At 35.2% G+C, this 22,472-nt stretch overlaps 1 protein-coding gene across 1 annotated transcript; it reads right to left on the reverse strand.

The window, feature by feature from the left end:
• Positions 1–81: 81 nt before the first annotated feature.
• On the reverse strand, positions 82–22,472 carry LOC123694953 (cadherin-23-like). The gene is made up of 35 exons (XM_045640603.1): positions 22,397–22,472; positions 21,528–21,618; positions 21,133–21,207; positions 20,708–20,866; positions 20,259–20,367; positions 19,735–19,882; positions 19,132–19,368; positions 18,588–18,786; positions 17,983–18,275; positions 17,562–17,735; positions 16,787–16,980; positions 16,349–16,466; positions 15,885–15,986; positions 15,109–15,278; positions 14,412–14,587; positions 14,020–14,194; positions 11,307–11,499; positions 10,773–10,914; positions 9,853–10,044; positions 9,173–9,294; positions 8,507–8,737; positions 8,015–8,140; positions 7,297–7,417; positions 6,849–6,946; positions 6,433–6,565; positions 5,620–5,718; positions 5,247–5,416; positions 4,594–4,692; positions 4,033–4,225; positions 3,217–3,326; positions 2,882–3,039; positions 1,991–2,197; positions 1,281–1,445; positions 848–956; positions 82–280 (listed from the first exon to the last, which is right to left on the reverse strand). Exons 1-35 carry the CDS (start codon positions 22,415–22,417, stop codon positions 185–187), a joined length of 5,205 nt encoding a protein of 1,734 aa, XP_045496559.1. The 5' UTR covers positions 22,418–22,472; the 3' UTR covers positions 82–184.

The following is a 22,472-nucleotide window of genomic DNA, read 5'->3' on the forward strand; positions in this document are numbered from 1 at the left end:
GAAATATTATTTACATATTATTATGTTTATAGATGTAAAATGCAATAATCTTTACAATTATTACAATATGTATAATAAAATTTTTTGTACTAGGTAGGTATCTACTTTTTTGGCATGTTTAGTGGTCAATATTTAATATATTACTTGTTAGTTGTATTTGTATATTTTTATTGTATATTTTTTCTTATCGTCTAAACGAGTTGTCTGGGAATTGTTGGCTGAAGGGAGGCGAGTTCAAACCGAAGTTGTTTTTGTGTGTCGCGATAATGTCGTCTCCCGGCTGCAAATAAAATACATATCATTAATAATTAATTATTATCCTTGATATTTTTAATTATTCATATTATTCAAAAAATCTATTTTATATTTGTAATTAAAGTATGAGCAAGTTTGTTTGTCAGTGTAAGTATGAGTGAGTTTGTTTGTGAGTGTAGGCATGAGTGAGTTTGTGAGTGTAGGTATGACTGATGAGTTTGCGAGTATAGATATGAGTGAGTTTGCGAGTGTAGGTATGACTGAGTTTGCGAGCATAGATATGAGTGAGTTTGCGAGTGTAGGTATGACTGAGTTTGCGAGTATAGATATGAGTGAGTTTGCGAGTGTGGGTATGACTGAGTTTGTTTACAAGTATAGATATGAGTGAGTTTGCGATTGTAGGTATGACTGAGTTTGCGAGTATAGATATGAGTGAGTTTGCGAGTGTAGGTATGACTGAGTTTGTTTGCGAGTATAGGTATGAGTGAGTTTGTATGTGTGTAAATATATGAATGTATAAATGTGTGTATGTTAGTGTGAGTAAATGTTAAACATGTGTGTGCGAGTTTGAAATGATGATAACTTTTAGTACCTGGTGTTTTCCAAACTGCTGTGAGTTCGCCGCTTCGGGTGGCAAGAAGTCAGCGCTGAACTGCGGCAGATCCTCGATGCCGATCAGGTCCGAGTCGTCCGAATCCTCGCTGCAATTTATTGAAGTAATATTAAATTATTAATATTCTTTTATTGGGAGTATTTTTAAGGAGTATTAATTTGCTTTGAATAAAAAAATAAAGCATTTCACTTAGTCGTATCATTGCGCTCCCGTGTCACGTGATCTTGAATTCTTTTAAAAATCAAAACTCCAGTCTTACCAAATTAACTTACCTCAGCACGAAAACGACCGTAACACCTAACTCAATTACACCCTCTCGCCTGAGAACATTCCACTACATGTTCAACTCAATTACACTCACAAAACCAACTCACACTCACACCCAACTCCCACTCACACCCAACACACTCACCTGAGTGCATCAAAGTCGGGTGCTTTCAGCGCCTCGTTCCACACGGGGTTAGAGCCGGCTTCCGCGTGCTTGTTGGTGCCGGGCGCCGCCAGCCCCAGCCTGTTCAGCCCGGAGTCAGCTGAGCCGTACTTCGTCATGGACAGCGCGAGCAGTTGGCGGTTTAACCTGTGTATAAATATATTTAAAAAATACGTGTGTCACTCGGGGACTGCCGCGGTAAAGCTATTGCATGCTATGCCTTCAAGCCACACCTCCGCCCGTCCGAGTGGGGAGCGTGAGATTTTTTTGTTACGCAATTTCTGGATTCGGTCCCCGCGCTCAAGGCCTGCGATAGAAGCTATGCAATAGCTTAAAAAATATTGGAAAAATTTTACACGCGTGATGTTTAAAAATAAGGATGCAAATTATATATTTTCCAACTACACATATCTACATAATATACAGTTTAAGACCTGTAAATAAGCCTGTAAATGAAAGAAAGACATAATTTTGAATTTTTTAAATTTGAATAGCACGCGGACCTTTTCAGTAACTAGTTGTAGTGTTAGTATTTTGGTATTTAGAACAGACGATGAAATTATCGCCCATTTTTTTTTTGTTATTCTTGTTTGATTATATTGTGCTTACAAACTACTTACTACTACTACGTACTTAAAACGCTTAAACAAATAGAATAAAAAATAATAATTATTATTTTTATAAGCACTCACTTCCTGGTCCTATAGACGAAGCCGGCCAGCAGCAGCAAGCACAGCAGTGCCAGAGCTGCTGCCAACGCGCCCAGCACCAGCACCATCAGCGCGCTGGAGTCAGCACTGATCGCGGGACTGTCCCCCGTCACCAGGTCCTGCAGCACCAGCAGTTCCGTGCTCAGCGTGCGCTGGATGCTGGTCAGCAATTGGCTGTCACTTCGCAGCCTGGATACGATGATAATGAGTCTTAAGAGTAATGTAATATCATGATACTGATAGTTGATTTTTAAAGCAATTTTTAAAAGGTTTTTTTATATTATAGTGTCGTGCGTATAGCACCATTGTTGTTATAAGCAACCGTTACAGTTTTAAACTGTAATGCCTCCTCCACACCACTCGCGAAGTTGAAGGAGGTTAGACGAATAGAATAATGTAGAGAGGCACTTCGGCTTACTTCGTCCAACTTTACCTCGCCTCGGCCGACTTCCGTTTGTTGTCGGTTTTTGCGCCCGAGTCAAAGGGCACGTAGTTACCTGAAGTTCGTTCTGAATATGAACGTATGCGCTCCTCGCGAAGTTGAACGAGTGTGTAGTGTAGCACCGCGGACTTCAGTCAACTTCGGCCGAGTACTTCGCCGAGGAACTTCGCGAGTAGTGTGGAGGAGGCATAATAGCTATGCCTCGTCAGCGGCTGGCAACACTTGGTCGATGTGGCACGTCATTTGTTCACTGTGTACTATATAACTACTCACGTGTCGATAACGTCCGTGCTGACGGGCTCCTGGTCCCGCAGGAAGTGCGCGCGCACCTCAGTGCGGTCGGGGCGCGCTATGTTGTCCTCGTCAGCGGCTGGCAACACTTGGTCGATGTGGCACGTCATTTGTTCACTGTGTACTATATAACTACTCACGTGTCGATAACGTCCGTGCTGACGGGCTCCTGGTCCCGCAGGAAGTGCGCGCGCACCTCAGTGCGGTCGGGGCGCGCTATGTTGTCCTCGTCAGTGGCTGGCAACACTTGGTCGATGTGGCACGTCATTTGGAAGCCCACGCTGAATGTGCTCGCTATCTGGCATTGGAAATATAAAAAAAATTCAAAATTTTTCTTGACCTAAAAATGTTCATCAAGTAATTTTCATTTTTTTTTAATTTGTTCTCATCTAAAAAAAATTAAATGCTATAAAACTAAAAAAAAAATATCTTGATTAAATTAGTAGCTAAAACAAATGTGAAAAGTCCAACTTACAAAGTCTACTTTGCCTTCAATCTGTTCAAGCGTATTTAAGAAGATGAAGAACACGCGGTTCTGTGATGATATCAGGTAGATCTTCACCTCCGCGGTGTCGTACGCACCCGCTGTTAAAAAAAATGTTTCATATTAATTTTGCATTTCAATAAAATAAGTAGCCGCTCTATTTGTTATTTATTTCAAAATTAATTGAGTGTAGCTACAGGCGTGAAAACGCACCGTATATTTCCGATGCTCCTGATTCAGGTGCAAAACGAATTACGTAAGTTATGTCAATCTTGCATCGTCCAGATTAAGTGCATGAGATTTTAAAGCAGCAGCTTCAACTAAAGCTAAGAAATATGCCGCGCAATATATTTCAGATGCATCCGGCTGTAGCTGGAACGCAGATAACTGCACCACCGACAGATTTTGATTAAGCTATATGACCTGCAGCTGTATAAACACCTGCAGCCACTCACCAGGGTCCGTAGCCCGTACATCAAACTGGAATGTTCCGTGCATGCTGGCGGTGGGCTGCATGTTCAGCGTCAGAACACTAATGCCCGGCTGCAGATTGTATGTTGACTGCTGCACAGCTGGAATACTCTGGTTCAGCTGCACGAGCTCCAGCTGCAGAAACACCTGCAGCCACTCACCAGGGTCCGTAGCCCGTACATCAAACTGGAATGTTCCATGCATGCTGGCGGTGGGCTGCATGTTCAGGGTCAGCACGCCGGAGCCCGGCTGCAGATTGATGCTGACTGCTGCACAGCTGCAAGACTCAGTTCAGCTGCATGAGCTCCAGCTGCAGAAACACCTGTAACTACTCACCCGGGTCCGTAGCCCGTACATCAAACTGGAATGTTCCATGCATGCTGGCGGTGGGCTGCATGTTCAGCGTCAGCACGCCGGAGCCTGACTGCAGATTGAATGCTGACTGCTGCACAGCTGCAAGACTCGGGTCTGCTACCATGGAGTCCCAGTCTATGGAGTATGTGATTGGCGCGTTCTCTGAGTGCTGCGCCTGTAGGGTTGCAGGTTTATTGAATGTTATGTCAAAACTTTTTTGTCCATTATTATCTTGTAGGTTAAAAACTCCTAACGTTACATTCAAGAATATTAAATTTTAAAGTATAATAAAACCTTTTATTTTATATCAAATATTCTATTCAAAAAATTAACAAAAACTGCACCACATTTGTTGAAAAATTAAATGAACACAACATAAGTTAGTTTACGAAACCGCATAATATGCAAAAGTCATCAGTCATGTAAAACCGACGCATCAAGGATATTCCACAAACACAAATTACAAAAATAGAAAATAAGAAGCCAAAAAAGATAATCCTGTAAAACATAACATTTCATAATTGACTAATAATGAGTACTTACCGAAACAGTGAGTAACACCCTGTTGATGGAGTCCATTGTCGAAATGCCTCCAGTGTACAGTTTCCTGTCGAAGTATGGTTGAGGGTTTGCCTCTCGAACCTGTAAGTAATGAAATTTTCTTAATTGACCTTGATATACTTAAAAAAGATTTTTTTTTCATTTACACTTGTATCATGTATATTCACATTACCATTCAATCATTAATATATACTGAAAACAAAAAGGGACCTAAAACCGTTCCCTGTGAAACACCCAAATTAACTGACGCACCGCAAAATCTTTCAACATTAAGGCCAATTGTATATCCTATTTTGAAAATATGAAACGATGCGAAACTGAGCTAAATGTTTTATTGCGTAGTAATTAAAGTTTATATACAATAAAGTGGAATGTTCTACACAGTCAAACGCTTTGCTTAAGTCACAAAATATCTTCGTTCAATTGATTTCATGTTATCTTTTGAGTTGATACTTACTACAACCATTATATGTACATTAATAACATAAAGTTTGTTTGTTGGTTTTAAATATCATGGTCGCGCTATTCTACTTGACGGATTTTAAAAATTCTTTCACCATTGGAATATATACGTGATCTTTAAATTCTATACGCAATATGTATATCAGGTTAAGGTCAAATTATGATATACTCACATTGACGATCACAGTGAGTATAGAGGATTGCAGCGGGATGTTCGCAGTGGCTGAGTTGCTGGCTGCGATTCGCAGCGTGTGCTGCTGAGATACAGCGCGGTTCAGCTCGCGGACCACTCGCAGTGTGTTCAGCACGCTGTCCAGTTCGAAGTGGCCCTCATCGTTGCCGTCTTGAATGTTTTTATTTATTTAGGAAACAATGTGGAAAATTAATCAAACTTAATTTTGAAAACGTTATTTGGTAGGGTATATTTTATTTAGTAGCATTAAATACATCATGTTTTTATTGATCAAATTTACTTTATTTATAATCTGTGATATTTAAAACAAAATTTGATGTAATAATAAATGAAAATTGCATTAGTAAACTCACCAAGTATTCTATAGAAAATGTCATGACAGTCGTCGTTACACCAGAAATCCTTCGGATCTTCTGCCAGGACGAGCTTTTCACTGAGGCCTACTTCTCTTTCTGTTAAACATAATCTGTGGCTATTTCTATTTCTCAAAGTACAAAGAACTTGGTTATGTTCAATTTGTTCAAATATTTGTGACTAATTTTATAGTTATACTAGCTTACCGCCCGCGGCTTCGCCCGCTTTCTCAAACGATTTGAGATTTAAACTATCCTATCTCTCAAGTTGGATCGAACTGCACATGGTGTGCGAATTTTATTATAATCGGTTAAGTGGTTTAGGAGTCCATTGAGGACAAACAATGTGACACGAGATTTATATATATTAAAGATTACCCCAAATGTCAAGGGGTCGAGCAAGGGCCAGATGGGCTGACGAAATAGTAGCAGTTGCTGGCGGAAATTGGCTGAACTTAACCCAAGACAGGGAAGTGGCATTCTTTCACCCGTACGGGGTCCATATAGAAACCTAACGAGTACTTTACTTTATTAAATTGTATTAACTTGATTATGTACATAAACTGTAATTAACTAAAATTGTATCTTATGGAACAAATAAAGCTTTATTTATTTATTTTTATTTATTACCCCAAATATTTGTGACTTATTGTTACATTACCTCAAATATTAGCTACTTCTTGTTACATTACCATAAATATTTAAACTTATTGTTACATTACCCTAATTACTTATGCCTTATCATTACATTCCCCTAAAAAATTTTCATAACAATATTATTTCTTGTTTCTATTAATGGCTTAATTGACTCACCAACAAAAGCCACAGTGGTTGTATCAACCGGGAATACAGGGTCGACCTGAGTGGGCACGAACACGACGCGTACGGTGATGTCCGTGTGACGCGGACCGGGCGTTTTGCCACCGTCTGTACCGCGGATTGTTACCTATTTTTGGGGATTGGGAAATAAATTGTTATGTAGATTTTATGGTAATTTTGATAATTTGGTCGTGAGATGGAATTTGAAACTGAGTTTTTTGATAAATGTAGATTTTTATGGGAATTTTTAATTTGGGAACGAACGATTTTCAGTTTTGTTTTTTCCATAACATATCAACGTTGGCTACAAGGGCATGATCACAACAAAGTTGGCAATATTTACGCCCCATCAAGTACAAATGTATGATCTCAATAATTATGACTAACTTGTGATAAAATTTGAAACTCACTAGGAATTGTTTGGTATTCTCACTGAAAGACTTTTTCAGCATCAGTATCCCTTGATTTTCTCTGTCATTCAATATGTATAGATGTTCCACGGCGTCATCTGTAATTTTAATAATTTTCATGTTAGAAAATTGTGTCAGTTATGTTCATACAAATAATCTTAGTATATATAGAAATTACGGTTCACGTTTGTCCGCTATGGACTCCTAAATTACTGAACCAATTTCAATAATATTTTGCACACTTCGTGCAATTTTATCAAACTTAATGATGGGATAGTTAATCTCGATTAAGATAAATGTCACGTTGATTGTCCGCTATGACTCTAAACTGTTTTAAATACAATTTTGCACACGTCGTGCAATTTTATCCAACGTAAAAAATAGAAATAGAAACATCTTAATGACGATATAATATATAGAGGATTCATATAAATAAGATTTCACAAACCATCTCCAATAACTTCGAATGTAACAATTCCAGCTTCCAGACCATCTTCATCTGTTGCTGTGATACGATCCAGGAATTGTCCGTTCACCTTCACCAGAAGACTATTTAACTCGGCTCTTTCCTAATAATAGTATTTTAAAATATTAATAAAATTCTGTGAAAGAATCGTGCGTTTTATTTCGTATTCTGAACTTTTCCAATTTCTGTTAAATTATAATTTTTGTAAGGTCTCCTTACCCTGATGAGACCTTACTATTTAGTGCTGATCAAGTGCTAAATTGCTACACTTCATAAATACATACTTCCCAAAAGTCAAGAGCAAACCTGCACAAGTTCTTTGCATTTCTTTAAAATCTTTATCATTGAAGTGAAACTTCTTTATCGGGGTTGGAAAAAAATTTAATGTAACATTTTATCGTTACGCGTGACATTTTTCCGTTACGTGCCATCTTTTTCTTATCGCTACCACGCGTGATTCGACGTATTTCTGTAAAGTTGCATATAGTAAATTATTTTTGGAAAAATAAGTTCATAAAGAAGTTTCACTTCCCACGTGTGTACACAAGTACACGCACACATTAATTTATTTATTTATGGCATGTTTATTGAACCAATTCATAAACAACCATTTCCTGTTGCCATTTATATAAAATTGAATCTACGAAATCAACACAAATGTTCATTTCGTTTCATACAAAATAACATAAAACCTACCTACCGTAGCAAATCGCAGTACAGTTTCTTCTATCGGGAACACGAAGACTGGATCGTGGAAATTGTATGGTTCTACTACTATTGAGTATATTTCTTCGGAACATTGTTGCGGGATGCCATGGTCGTACGCCTGATGAGAATTAGAGTTAGGGGTTTATGAGAATTTACTCGATTTTTAAAGATGATTTATACGATAATTTTTGTAAAGAATAATGTTTGAGGTGATATTGTCGTAAAATATGGTGTAATTCAGGATTCAAATTATTTTTGTCTAAATATTTTATTATTGTCCATTTTAGTAGATTCTGAATAGTTGATACAAAATAATGACGAGAAATGTTTTCATTAACAGACTGAAATAATACTCTTAAAGTAAAGAGACTTTAGATAGCTTGCAAAATCTCCTCTAAATGAAAACTAGAACATCCTTAATAAATTCTTGGATAGCTAAACAAGATGGAACCCTAAATTTCAAGTTAAATATCAGAAAGCTCACCCTTATCCCAATCTCATAGGTCCCCCAATATCCCTTGAGATCTACAGCTGTCTCCAGCTCCCCCACATTGTCTTCCAGCTCCTGATTTCTGATCGTGATGATGCTGAAGAGCATCGGGTGCTGTACATCCCTGGTGGTGGTGAGGTTGAGAATCTCGTAGCCCACGAGAGAGTTGTTAGTGTTGGGCTCGTCACGGTCTGGCGCGTGGATGAAGGGAGAAAGTCTTTCACCCTGGTGTAGGTTTGATAGTTGATAGTGTGGTTGATAGTATAATAATAAGCAATAATAATAGTAGTTTGTGTATATAGGAAAATGTTTAAAAAATTTAAAGGAAATTATAGTAAAATTGCTAAATAATAATACAGATTTTGAAAACTCTGTGTATGATTAATATATATTCCTGTACGAAAAAAATGTGCCAATAAGTTTCTTAGAGCATCTTTGATTTTGGAAAAAAAAATATAAAAAAATAATCCGAGCAGGCGACTAATGCGAGTATATTTTGAACTTATTTTGAATAAAGATTTATTAGTGGTGCCCGAAAAATAATGTTACTTCGCAAGGCCGAACTAGAAAAATAAAAGTATAAAATAAAAGTTTGCGGGAAAGATATTGAACCCACGAAATATATATTATTTCTTGTTTCGTTTCCGAAATATAGCTCACCTTTTGCAGGCCTTCACTAATGGTCCAAGACAGTTCGCTCGGGTCGGGCAGTTCTGGAGCATTGTCATTTACGTCCAGAAGCACGACCAACACTTCGGTCGTGTTCTGGTTTCTGTTGCCATCTGTATTTAGAGTAATATGATCAATATGGGTGATAAAATTTGTTTCTATGTCTGTTTGTTTTTGGTGAACCTCAAAGATGACATGGCAAAGGAGTCAGGCGTCCTTCTATTGAGAAATTAGCAAGAGCATTTTCTCAACACAATATGTATCTGTTTTATTAAGGTTATCTATTTATTATTTTATGACTTTTGAAAGGATAACACAAGGCACCGGTTAAACTTCTATAAGACTTAAGAGCATGGCAATATACAATTGTATTAAGAATTAATGTGATAATGTTCTCTATTCTTATGAAATATGTCTTGAATATGTATATTGTATATGGTCACATTTAGATACATTTTTTAAATATTTAAACAAATGAGCAACTAACATTAAGAAATATTAATTACACTTACCTCCTTCCGAATAGAAATTATCAATCAGGTTAAAGAATATCCTATGCGTAGGTTCATCCCCATCCTCATCGAGTACTTCATCCCCAGTATAGTCCACCAGAACTAGCCCAGTGTCCAATTCCACTGAGAAGGAATCTCGCAACCCCAAAATATACTAACCTCCCTCCGAATAGAAGTTATCAATCAGGTTAAAGAATATCCTATGCGTAGGTTCATCCCCATCTCTATCCAGTACTTCATCCCCAGTATAGTCCACCAGCACCAGCCCAGTATCCAGTTCTACTGAGAAGAAATCTCGTAACCGAGGGTTCACTGCGTAGTTGATCTGGTACCGTACTGTATGGTACATTTCTGGTGACGGAAAATTTTATGGTTAAGCATGAAAATAAATTACTATAGGCCGTAGAGTATTTAATTTATTTTTCATTTTAAAGGTGGAGAAAATAATCTGGATAATGAAAAAAATGTGTGCGTGTACTAGTGTACACACGTAAGAAGTGAAACTTCTTTATGACCTTATTTTTCAAAAAATAATTTACTGTATGCAACTTTACAAGAAATACGTCGAATCACGGTGGTAGGTATAAGAAAAATATGGCGCGTAACGGAAAAATTGTCACGCGTAACGGAAAAATTGTCACGCGTAACGGAAAAATGTCACGCGTAACGAAAAAATGTTACACTAAATTTTTTCCAACCCCGATAAAGAAGTTTCACTTCAAAAAAAAAAAACAGAATTAAAGTTTGGGAATCTGAAATTATTCACTGTAACCACAACTGTAACTAAGCCACTGTTTGTACGTAAATCAACGGTATATATGTATTAACCAAACAAAACTGTGATACAGATGGCCAATAAGACACTATTTGTAAAACATAATTTAATATAAGCCACTGCTTGAATAAAATACACTTTGATACAAAAGCCTTAGTGCCTCATGACAGGGAAAACTTTAATGCAGTTAATAAAATGTGAGTGTTTTTTTTTGTATGTGAAATTCTTGCTTAAAATCCAACAAAAAAAAATATACCGGCCGAATTGAGAACATCCTCCTTTTTGAAGTCGGTTAACAACTTACCATCTCTATCATAATCTTTGGACATTAGTTTGACCACTTCATCACCACTAGTAGCGTTCTCGTAAATATACACCACTTCAGGAAACTCCTGAGTGTTTGGATATGGCACTTTGTTGTTTGTGTCCTGTATCGCTATTGTTATCTGGAAAGAGATTTTTGTTTTTGTTTTGTTAATTTTGTTCAGATTTTAGAACTAAAATGGAACTTATAAAGTAGTTATGACAAAATATAAGATCGCATGTAAAACTTAATCCTAAAAACATCGTCAAGATAAAAGTTGAGAGTAAAATTTCAAGGTTGCGTCATGGCAATAACGTCACGTCATGGAGTAAGGCGGCAATTTTGGTATTTTTGAATCTTGCCACAGAAGTTTCACTTCTGAAAAGTGTCCCCTTACTCCATGATGTGACGGAATTGCCGTGACGTGAACTTGAAATTTTACTCTTAACGCGCTCAAAGAAGTTTCACTTCAAAAATTTACAAATACCGTCAATTTGTTCGAAAAAAGTCACTAATATAATCACTATCACTCACATCTCCTTCCGTTTCATGGTAATTCGGGTCTGGAGGGCATTCCTCAGTGAGGCAGCGGTCAGTAGCCACTACTGTATACAGCAGGTTAAACCGCGGTGGCGTATCTGCGTCGATTGCACTATCTTTGTCGACCGTTATTTGGCCCGTCATTAAGTTAATCTTGACTAGGTTTTCTGGTGTGTCTTCTCGAGTGCTGAAATGCAATATTTTTATTTAAAATACATTAAAAAACAGAAATTTGTTTGTTATAAAGCTTTGCTTTGTCTGAAACAATATCCAGATATGTTATTTCATAAACTGAGAGTTGTTTTAACCTAACCTTAACCTAACCTAACAAAGCGCGGAAAATACCTCTTGACAAGAGTGATATCTCTTCAAGTTTGTCGAGGTGGAATTAGAATTGGCAGTGATAAAAAATATTCATTCCGTTATAATTCTGGTAGGATTCTCCAGATCGTCATTTAATAAAAAAAAATTTTTAGATTTTGGATAATTGACCACGTCTTTTTTGAACCGTTGTAAGGTAAACGCAGGTATTAACGACCCCTCTAAGGCAATTTCAAAATCAACCATATTTTTTAAGTATACTGGTTCTTCTAAAGATTTATAATTTCATTTTATATGCTAGTGTTATGTATAAAAAATGTATTTATTGAAGCAAATACATTCTAATGAAGGATTATCTTGTAAAAAATAATTTACAATGTGACTTAGTCGATTGTTGCTATTACCGACCCATAAAAACGGCTGTGAAGCTATTAACGATTTTTATGCAGCTATTCCCGATCGTATGTGAGAGGAAGCCTTTTTCCAGCAATGGAATGTATAGAAGCTAGTGATGATGATGATTACCGATCTTAATAAAATGAAATATAAATGCAAATATATTCGTATTTTTTAATTGTAGTTATTTTTAATAAAACAAATGAGTACTTTTTAGTAATGAACTAAATAATTATAAACTTTTAAATTAATCAACATAATACTATTAATATATGTACATATATTAAATTAAGGATTTCAAACTCTAGGATATTTCGTTATGCTATTTGATTGATTGCTTCGGCGAGTTGTGTTTTACTGAATACTTTTCGCCGCTTTCGTGGCTCCATATTTCTGGAAAAAATATACCTAATTATATGTTTTATGTTAATTTAACCTAAAAACCTAAAAATATAATTTTTTTTAATTTTTTAAATTTAACTTAAAAATATAATTTTTAATAGGCACCTATTATGTCATAAAAGTAATAAAAATATATTTGCACGCTCAATTACGAGCAGAATGTTTAAGGATCAATATTATCTGTATATACAAACATCTTTATTCTACATTCTGCAAATAAAGCAATTTGAATTTGAATTTGTAGATGAGAAACTAAACAATCTATATTCGATCGGTAATAGCTTCCTATTGAGGAGCAGTGGTGGCTCAGTGGTGAGACCTCGGACTTGGAATCGATAAGTCCGAGGTTCGAGACCAGGCGAGCGCGCAGGAATTAAATTGATTTTTCAATTTATCTGCGCATGTTGTAACTTCACCACTGCTCGAACGGTGAAGGAAAACATCGTGAGGAAACCGACATGTCGAAGAATTAAAAAGTTCGACGACATGTGTCATCCGCCAACACGCACTTGGCCAGCGTGGTGGATTATGGCCTGTACCCTCATAGGAGGCTCGTGTCCCAGCAGTGGGAACGTATAATATGGGCTGATGATGATGATGATGATGATGAATAGCTTCCTATAGTTGCTATTGCCGACCCACATGGGTCGGTATTAAAGTATGTAAGTATAAACCTAAATTGTATTACCGACCCATAAAAAAATGGTTATTTTAATTCATTTGATCATCAGACTATAAAATAGATTATAATTGATTAATGTCATACAAAATATGAACAAATGCATATTGTTTAAACAAAAAAAAAACAATGACTTACTTCTGTAACTATTCGATAGGGATCCTCGAAAATATCATAACTTTGTATAAATTGACAACGCTAAAAGACACAACACTAGACAAAAAAGTTTAGTCGCTAATAGATTTTTATGAAGACTCATAGCTTAGATTTAAACTGGTCCATAAAACCACTTGTGTTAGTGTGATATAATAACATAAAAGAAAATAAAACAAAAAGTTACGTTGCTGCCATTGCCGACTTACGGGTCGTTGATACCTGCCGCGGCTTAAACTGGTGAAGCTAACACCGTCCCATTTTAATTTTAAGTTTTATCGTTTCAAATTACTTTTTATTAATAAAATGTTGTAAGAAATGAAAAGTTGACACTTAAATGCATTGACATTTAGTAATATAAATTAAAGTATAGATGTCATTTGTTTGTAAATGTCTTAAAAAGATACTCACAGTACTTACCCGAAGGAACAACGGAACAGTACGACACGTCCTGCTTCCACGCTACCCCGCAGCAACTTACGCATTTTAACTCTTTTTTGCTCAGTTACTCACTCTAACGTTAAAGTATACGATGCTCAAGTAATACATTCGTGTATAACTTTGCCTACCTATAGCTAGAATAGTTCTGGAAACGTTTAAATTTCGAATTACTTTTATAGGTCGGTAATACCTTCAGATTTTCGATGGGTCGTTGATAGCTGCGTTTACCCTAAATATTGTTTCCCTTATGTTTCATCTATATTTTGCACACAGAAAATAGGCGCACCTGTGAATATTATTTTTTATATTACTTACCGTATAAAATACCGTACTTGGTTGTACAACGGGCCATCTATATCCGTGGCTAGAACGGAGCCAATCACCACGTTGCTTCTAGAATTCTCTCTCACTGTGAACGCTTGGGTTAAAGTATTTTCTGCCCATATTGGCGGATTGTCGTTCATATCTATTATTATTACCGTAAATGTTACTGAAATAAATAAAAAAATAAATAAATTATAAAATCAGTACTAGAGAAGAGAAGAGAGTATTGATACCCGAGAAAGGACATAGGCTACTTTTTATCCCGGGAAAATGATGCAATCCCGGAAATCCCACGGTAACGGGAACTATGCGGGTTTTTCTTTGACTGCGCGGGCGAAGACGCGGGCGGAAACCTAGTTTAATTAATATAAAAATAAACTTACACTCATCATAATCATGGCCAATTTCTGTGTTCCTATCCACCACCCTCACAGTGAGGTACAGCATCTCAAACATTTCATAATCTATGGTCACATTGTCTCTAATTTCTTTAACGACTACTCTTCCAATGGCAGATCTCGTGTGGTTGTAAGGGTATAGAGTTTCTATTTCAACGCAACTGCAAAAAAGGACGCGTATGTAAAAAAAGAGCGAGTGTGTCAAGTACATGTGTCAGAAGTGAAACTTCTTTGGCAAGATTCAAAGATACTAAAATCATCGCTTTACTATGTGAAGTTAAGCTGGTATTGCCATGATGCGACTTTGAAATTTGACTCTCAACGCGCAAGTTTCACTTCAAAAAATTGCAGGTAGTTTAGTTATTTTTATGTAAGGGTTCTTTTATAAATATGGAACTTTAACGAAATGAATTAAGCAATCTAGATATAAGTATCCAAGATTTTATAAAGGGGTCTTAATAAAAGGGATTGTGAACATTTTTTCGCTCATATTAGTAATTTATAATCTTTTTACTATCGTTTATACTTCCTTGTTTTACCCGACAACCGAAACTGTAAAATCCACCATATCATATTTTTGACATGTAAATTTCAAAATTATAACTTTGTCAAGACTTTGTCATTCTTAAGCTATTTTTCATATTTTTTACAAAAATGTTAAAAAGAAACAAATAATCCATACTTATGATACTCCCTCGGATCCGCATCCCTCCCTTGCTTAGTGGCATACGAAGTATCCCACACTATCTCAAACTTCAAGTCTGCGGTTGTGTCCGGGTCTGTGGCTAGTATGTTATCTGTGATCACGTAACCTTGTGGCACGTTCTCTTGTACCTCTGGACTTCTACGAGGCTAGATAGAGTAATTAAATTCATTATAGGAAAATTAATTAATAATCCATACTTTAATATTATAAAACTAACTCTATGTCTGTAAGTCTGTCTGTTACTCAATCACTCCTTAACTACTGAACCAATTTGCATGAAATTTGGTATAGAGATATTTTGATACCCGAGAAAGGACATAGGCTACTTTTTACCCCGGGACATAGGATAGGTTTTCTCATGGAAATCCCACGGGAACGGGAACTATGCGGGTTTTTCTTTGACTGCGCGGGCGAAGCCGCGGGCGGAAAGCTAGTTCTAAATATATTTATCATACTTCATGTGCAAACCACAAGTATAAACCTTGTGATGGTGAAACATCTACAAAACAATGAAAACAAAGCAATATTGTAGAAATGGACGAAATTACAAAAATATACGTGTTCAAAATTAAGTTTTGATCTAAAATGAACCTTATTATGGCAATTGGATGTTATGAAAATAAGAGGGATAGAAATAATTACAGAAAACCTTGTTTCATCGTGGTAGATACAAATATTGTAAAAGATATTTCTAACATATCGATATTTAAAACGTGTAAAAAAAATTAATCTCCACTACGAAAAAATCTTACCAAAGTGAGGCTAGGTGGCGTGTTGTTAATATCGTTTAGTTTAATGATGAGCTGCGAAGTGTCTGTGTTGTAGGGCTCACCCAATGTGTCTATAGCGTGGACCTGTACAAGAACATTATAAGAACCATTATTTTTCCAAAAAAACTAAACCGCTTTGTGGCATTATTCAAAATTGATAACAATATGTTGACAGCGTTTAAGTTATTCAATACAAAGAGTGCTTTATCATATTATTTTATAACAATGTAATAAATTAAAACATAAAAGACGTGTGTCACTCGGGGACTGCCGGGGTAAAGCTATTGCATGCTATGCCTTCAAGCCACACCTCCGCCCGTCGGAGTGGGGAGCGTGAGGTTTTTTCGTTACGGAATTTCTCGATTCGGTCCCCGCGCTCAAGGCCCGCGATAGAAGCTATGCAATATCTTAAAACTTGTAAAACGGTTAAAATAACAATACAATACCTGAACAAATATTTCATTTTGTCGATGATAATCAAAAGCTTCGTCCATAGACACAAAAATATCGCCGGTATCCTGATCTATGCGGAGGTAATTTTGTGCGTTTCCCAAAAGAGAATGGCTGAAAAATAAAATAAAAATAAAAATTTATAGCTTTAGCTATGTTTTACATGGAAATAATAAAACCACTTTTAGTTAGTCCTGTAGTGCAAAATCACGCTACAATAATAAACAGGAATTCTTTCAAAGGGACTGAAACATATTGCATGAAAAATATATTATATGCAAGTGTAGCATGATATAAAAGTTTGTAGCAGATCAGAAGTATTACATTGTCGACACAGTACTTACTTTCTACACTTTTGACATAAGTATCTAAATTACCATGGATATTAGTAAAGACAAATAAAGTAAAGTTAAGATTATAAAACAAATACTCACACAACAGTATCATCAATATCCCGATCATTCGCCCTCAAATTGCCCACAAAATAACCCTCTCCCTCCGTCTCATCGAACGACACCTCAAGGCTCGATTGTTCGAAGATGGGAGATTCATCATTCCAGTTTATAAGATTTATATTCACTATTGCTACTCCTACGAAGTCTGGTCTGTTCATGTCTGTTGCTATTACCTTTAATTAAAAAAATAAATAAATAATATTGTTTTTATGCGCGCAGTGAGTATAGCTAATTGCTCATAAAAATACAAAATAAAAGTATTACGTCATTAGGAATTTATATAAGACTTATGATGAAATAGCACTTTCATAAACTTAATACAAGTAATATACTACAAGAACAGGTAATGGATTGACAAACAGAATATTGTCAAATAAAAATACATGTATTCTACATGTGTACTAGAAAAATGAAGTCTATGTGTCTTCAAATTCTACAGAAGATTTAAATTTATTAGACTGTCGTTCGACTGGTACATGATTAGTAGAAATCTAATGATCACATGTAGTAAAGCAAAAAATTATGATATATGCGAGAACATTTCCATATCTTAACGACGTATTTATAGAAAATCATCAAGATATGACTATAATAATAGTCGTAGTTAAACGGTTAATTTTTGAAAGTGTTTTAGATAGGAACATGGTTCTTCGAGCTGAATCACGTTATGAAAATATATTTTGACATATTAAAAAAAAACAAGATTTTTAATATGAAGAATATCGACGTAGCGTAGTAATTATTATTTACTAACCTTTAACCGTATCTTCTGGAATTCCGGTACTTCAAAGTCCAGCATGCTATGGTTCTGTGTGCCCATGATGAAGGTTTGTCTCTGGTAACCAACCTCTGGAGCTATAAAGAAAGCACTAGCCGCTCCAGGCGGGTAGTCACTTTCTAGACGCACTGTGTATTGAGCGTTTTCTCCCTGGATAGATTTTAATATTATATACATTTTAGTGTTGGGTTATCTTTTATTACTGAAGTTTGAATTTGTCTCGCAAATTAGATAATTGTGTGGATTTTAGTTTTTTTTTTAATGGTAGACTATTCGCTAAGACTAGAAATAAAAAGAGGCAAGTGGAGAAAGCTAATATTTTACAATTAACGATGGCAAAACATCTTGCAATAATAAATCAACTGTTAGAATTGAAAAAAAACCAGATAAAACCAACCAGATCTATATCATGGAAACCAAATTCCTTATCGAAATTTAGTGTCAGTGCCGTTTCTTCCAAAATATCAATAGTGTATTCTTCATGTATCGGTTCAGGTTTATTATCATTAACATCATCAATGATAATAACTACATTATTGGTAGTGTAAAGTGATTCGTTATTGCTTTTGTATGCTGTGATTGATATTGGGAACAGTTCCCGTTGTAGCAAATCTCGATTGATAGGTTTTACTATGAGGATGCCTCCACTGTCCCCATCGCCTATTGTTTCGATGTCAAAGTATTCTGCGTCTGAAAGTGAATATGTATTTATGATTTTTTAACTAGCTGATGCATTGAGCTTTGTCTGCTATAAAATAAGACAAAACTTTGACTTTATATAAGCAATTTTTAACACTTGTTAGATCAAGGCTATTAGATATTTACATAGAAAAGCAACAACTATTAGCCAAGATATATTAACAAAAACTTAGCAAATTAATTATTGAACAGTTTAAAAAATGTCAATCATTTTAACGATTTGGTTGGTCTTTCAGAAATAATTTAATACTAAATCCGCAATCAACAAATTCTGACCAACACTATAAAATTTTCCACGCGTACCTTCCGGCTGAGTCTCAATCTTATAGTATATCGGTCTCATGATCCCAGTATCCCCATCTATGGCCAGGATGCTGAAGTTCTTCGCGGTCTTCTCGTCAAACTGTTGCACTGCGAAGATCTCAATCCATCGTGGAGGACGGTGTTCTACATTGTCTACTTGTACCATGAGGGTTACTGTGTGGGTGTTTGGGAGAGAATCCTGGAAAAGATTTTGGTTCAGAAAATTCGTGAATGAAGCAACAATTTTTAATATTAAATCATGTATATGTATAGACTATAGATCTTTCAGGTTAATCATTTTGAAATTATTAAGAGGAGTAAAAAGCTAAAGAATATTTTAGTTTATTTCTGGTCGGCCTTAGTTAAAAACCTGTTATAAGAAATTTTCTAAGCGTAGGCGTGATTTCAAAATGGTGTTAAGTTTAAATTGACTATCGATCAAGAAACATTAAGAAATTAAAATGTGTAAATATAACTAACGTTTTTGTAACAAATTTACATAACAAAGAGCAACAATATTAGCTTGCAACTTTCACCTACTTACCAGCGCAGTAACCCTAAATATATGCAAAGCGTTCATCTCAAAATTGAGGGTCGCATTGACCCCTACGGTCATGGTCATCCGTTTCCAGTCTGGTGATATATTTCCCCCGACCATGTAGAATATTTTATCGTCATTCCTATCACTACTGATCTCGAAGGTCATCGCGCTGGTGCTGATCTGACCATCTTCGTCAGAGACCTCGTATACACAGCTTGTGAGACCTGGGTCGTTTAGTTCCTGGGAATTGTGATTTATGTTATTATACTAAATTATAATAGAGAGGGTAGTTTATGTTGCTGTTGTGTTGAAGTTTTAATTTTTTAGGAATGTTTGTAAATGGGATCTTCATTTACAAACATCTAAGTATTTTTGTAGATTTAATTAATAGCATTTGAAGCAAAATGAATAAAATCACACAAAATGCCTTTTCCTTAGAGAAACTTTCATTGGCTTAGCAAATACCAAAGTAATAACCTAGTGATTATCACCAGTAAAATGTGAACCTGTAAATGGTAAATGTAACGATTTTAAAAACAAATTTTAGTCAAACAAAAACCCAAGAGGGTAAATTTCTCTACTCTACATAACTACAAACATACTTACAGGCACAACACACGGGTCCAATATATGTATGATTGGCGCATTATCATCGATATTGACTATCTGTAAGGTGACAGTGACCACCAGAGCCTCGCCCGGCACCTCCACCTCCAGCATGTAGCTGCGCATCACCTCTGTCTCGTAGTCCTGTCTGTGATGACGATAAATATATTGCTTGTTGCTAGAGAGACTAAGATTTTCTAATAGATGCTAATGACATGGAAGAAGATGATGATGATGTTGATGATGGTAATGATGATGATAATGAATAAGTATGGATGGATACAGGTTTTTAGTGAAATGAATAGGTAGTTTAAAGAAATAATGTTCTAAAACAAGTAAGGCTAGGCGTTATTATATAAAACTTTGAATATTTTATTAAAGGAGGCAACAAAGATTAACAGTATAAATGTAGGGAAATCTATAAATATAACTTAAAATATATGGAACCCAATATGGAATAAAGTCTGAATAAAACATTTTATTACTATTTTATTATAAAAATTGTTAACAATAGCAATACAAACCTTTGAGTTATAATTAGTTTCCAGTTACCATCAACATTTCGTACAACAGGCCCTAACATTGCGAACGACCCTGATAGCAGAGGCTGAAGAATTCTCGGTGTTGCAGTACCTGTAATTATTAATAGTAGGCATTTTTCCATATTAGTGATAAATGATTAAATATGTAAATTGAAATATGTAAATAATGAAACCAAACAACCCTAATTTATTTTGAAAACAATAAGTGTTCTATTCGATGGGTAACTATCGATGGCCATTTATCACCTCGAAAAAAGTTTAATCCATATTAATTTTAAACTTTTGATGATGGATGTAAATTTATTTACGTTTCATTCTATAGGGAGGAACATAGCCTATATTATTTTATTTCGGTTTTATGCTGGGTCAGCCCGGGTGGAGCTGGGATAAGTGGTTAGAATTTTATACAATCTAAAATCCTCTATTCTCACCTTTATAATTCAAAGTGGCAATAGCTACATCGCCAACTATCTCTTCTTCCATATAAATAATTTGTGTACCAGATATAGCCGTTCTGGGGTAATATGCGTCCATACATACATCTTCTCTGTCAGGAGCAGGGACCAAGGGACGTTCACTCCATGGTATACCTATAAAATAGATAATATGTAGCATATTTTTCTAAATCGTAGTACTTTATTTACGGAAGCAGTAAAAACATAAAATTACATCGGTAGATATTAAAAAAATAATAAGATTATTAATCCACAACTAAATTCTAATATTTATCGACTAATATGGGTTTAAATAATGTGTCATTTCTAATTCGTTGAGGGAAAATTTAAATAAAACACAAAAGCTTTACAAAAACAGATCCGATTTCACTAAAAATGTGAACATTGTAATTGTAACTTACCCTCAAAATCTAATTCTGGCAGGTCTGGTCTCGGCAGACGCGGTATATGTATCATATACCCACATCGTTCTGGTTCTAAAAGTTTTAAAAAACATATGAAAACGAAACAAGATTTTTTACAAAACGGACCCGGAACAATTAAATAATTTGAACATATTCTATCAACGTCTTCAAGCTTTTTTCATGCCAATAAAGTACATTAAAACTACGGTTTGCCGCAATGTAAAAAAAATATATTTACACCAAATGATAATTTATAAAAAAGCGTCTTAATTCCTACGTCACAAGATAGGTACTGATGCTAAATATTAAAATAAATTATAATACCTACCATATAATTGCATATTGTGTGTGAAAAGTAATAAATTTTGCTTTTTATAATTTAATTAATTTACCTTGGCCATTGACCAAGTGGTCAGTTTGAAGTATCATAACCATTAATAGTAACCATATTAATGTCTCCATCTTGCATGTTATACAACTTTTCTGAAATAAACATCACTTGTTATTATTAAAAATATCAAAATGTAAAAAAAAGTTTTTTTTTTATTAATTAAATTAGATTGATTTTTTCAAGAATGAATTCCAAGTATTTAGATATTTATCCTCGAATATGGAATTTTAATTTGCGATATATTTTTATCTTTTGTGATTATACATTTTATCAAGGCGAGCCTAAATATTATAATAAACAAATGTGTATATCTATACAAGCGGTCCGCCCCGGCTTCGCCCGTGGTACATATTTACGTTTTCTCTACATAAGAACCATCCTCGTACTTCAAGGAATATAATAAAAAAAGATTTATCGAAATCGGTCCACCCGTTCACGCGTGATGCCGTGACCAAGGAAAACGGGTTTCATTTGTATATGTATGTTTGGTGATTGGCAATAAGCATACAATTTAAATACAATAAGCATACAATTTAATAGCTATATGTACTTTTCTGATAATCGTAAGAATAATAACTTTAACAAGTTGCCTTCAATGTATTGTATTTAAAATTTTGTTAGGAAAGAGAAGAACATAATATAGGTATGATAACTACACGTCCATGGAATATCATCTAATTATTCTGAATATTAATTATCCATGTAACAACAATCAGAATTTTAAATAATTATCAGTATAAATAATTTTCTAGAATTTGGAATCAACACTACATAATATCTAATATAAGTACAAATAAAAAATTAAAGTCTTCGAATCTATGAAAAAGCGTTATCTCTATCACACGCCTCGTGAAAAGAAACTCTGCTTACCAGAAAGAAAACAGCGCGCATAAAAATATATCCAAAATATTTAGAAATGATTTCACAAATACCACAAAACCCAGTA

Source organism: Colias croceus, chromosome 10, assembly GCF_905220415.1.
Source record: "Colias croceus chromosome 10, ilColCroc2.1".
Lineage (NCBI taxonomy): Eukaryota > Metazoa > Arthropoda > Insecta > Lepidoptera > Pieridae > Colias > Colias croceus.

What these genes read in the sequence shown, in the direction of transcription:
- LOC123694953 (XM_045640603.1), bottom strand. Translation starts at nt 22,417, where the DNA reads ATGCGCGCTGTTTTCTTTCTG. An exon ending in AAAATGAAATATTTGTTCAG is followed by an intron (nt 15,987 to 16,348) that starts GTATTGTATTGT and finishes GTTCTTGTACAG; the next exon opens with GTCCACGCTATAGACACATT. An exon ending in TGTACGGGCTACGGACCCGG is followed by an intron (nt 3,327 to 4,032) that starts GTGAGTAGTTAC and finishes TTTTTTTAACAG; the next exon opens with CGGGTGCGTACGACACCGCG.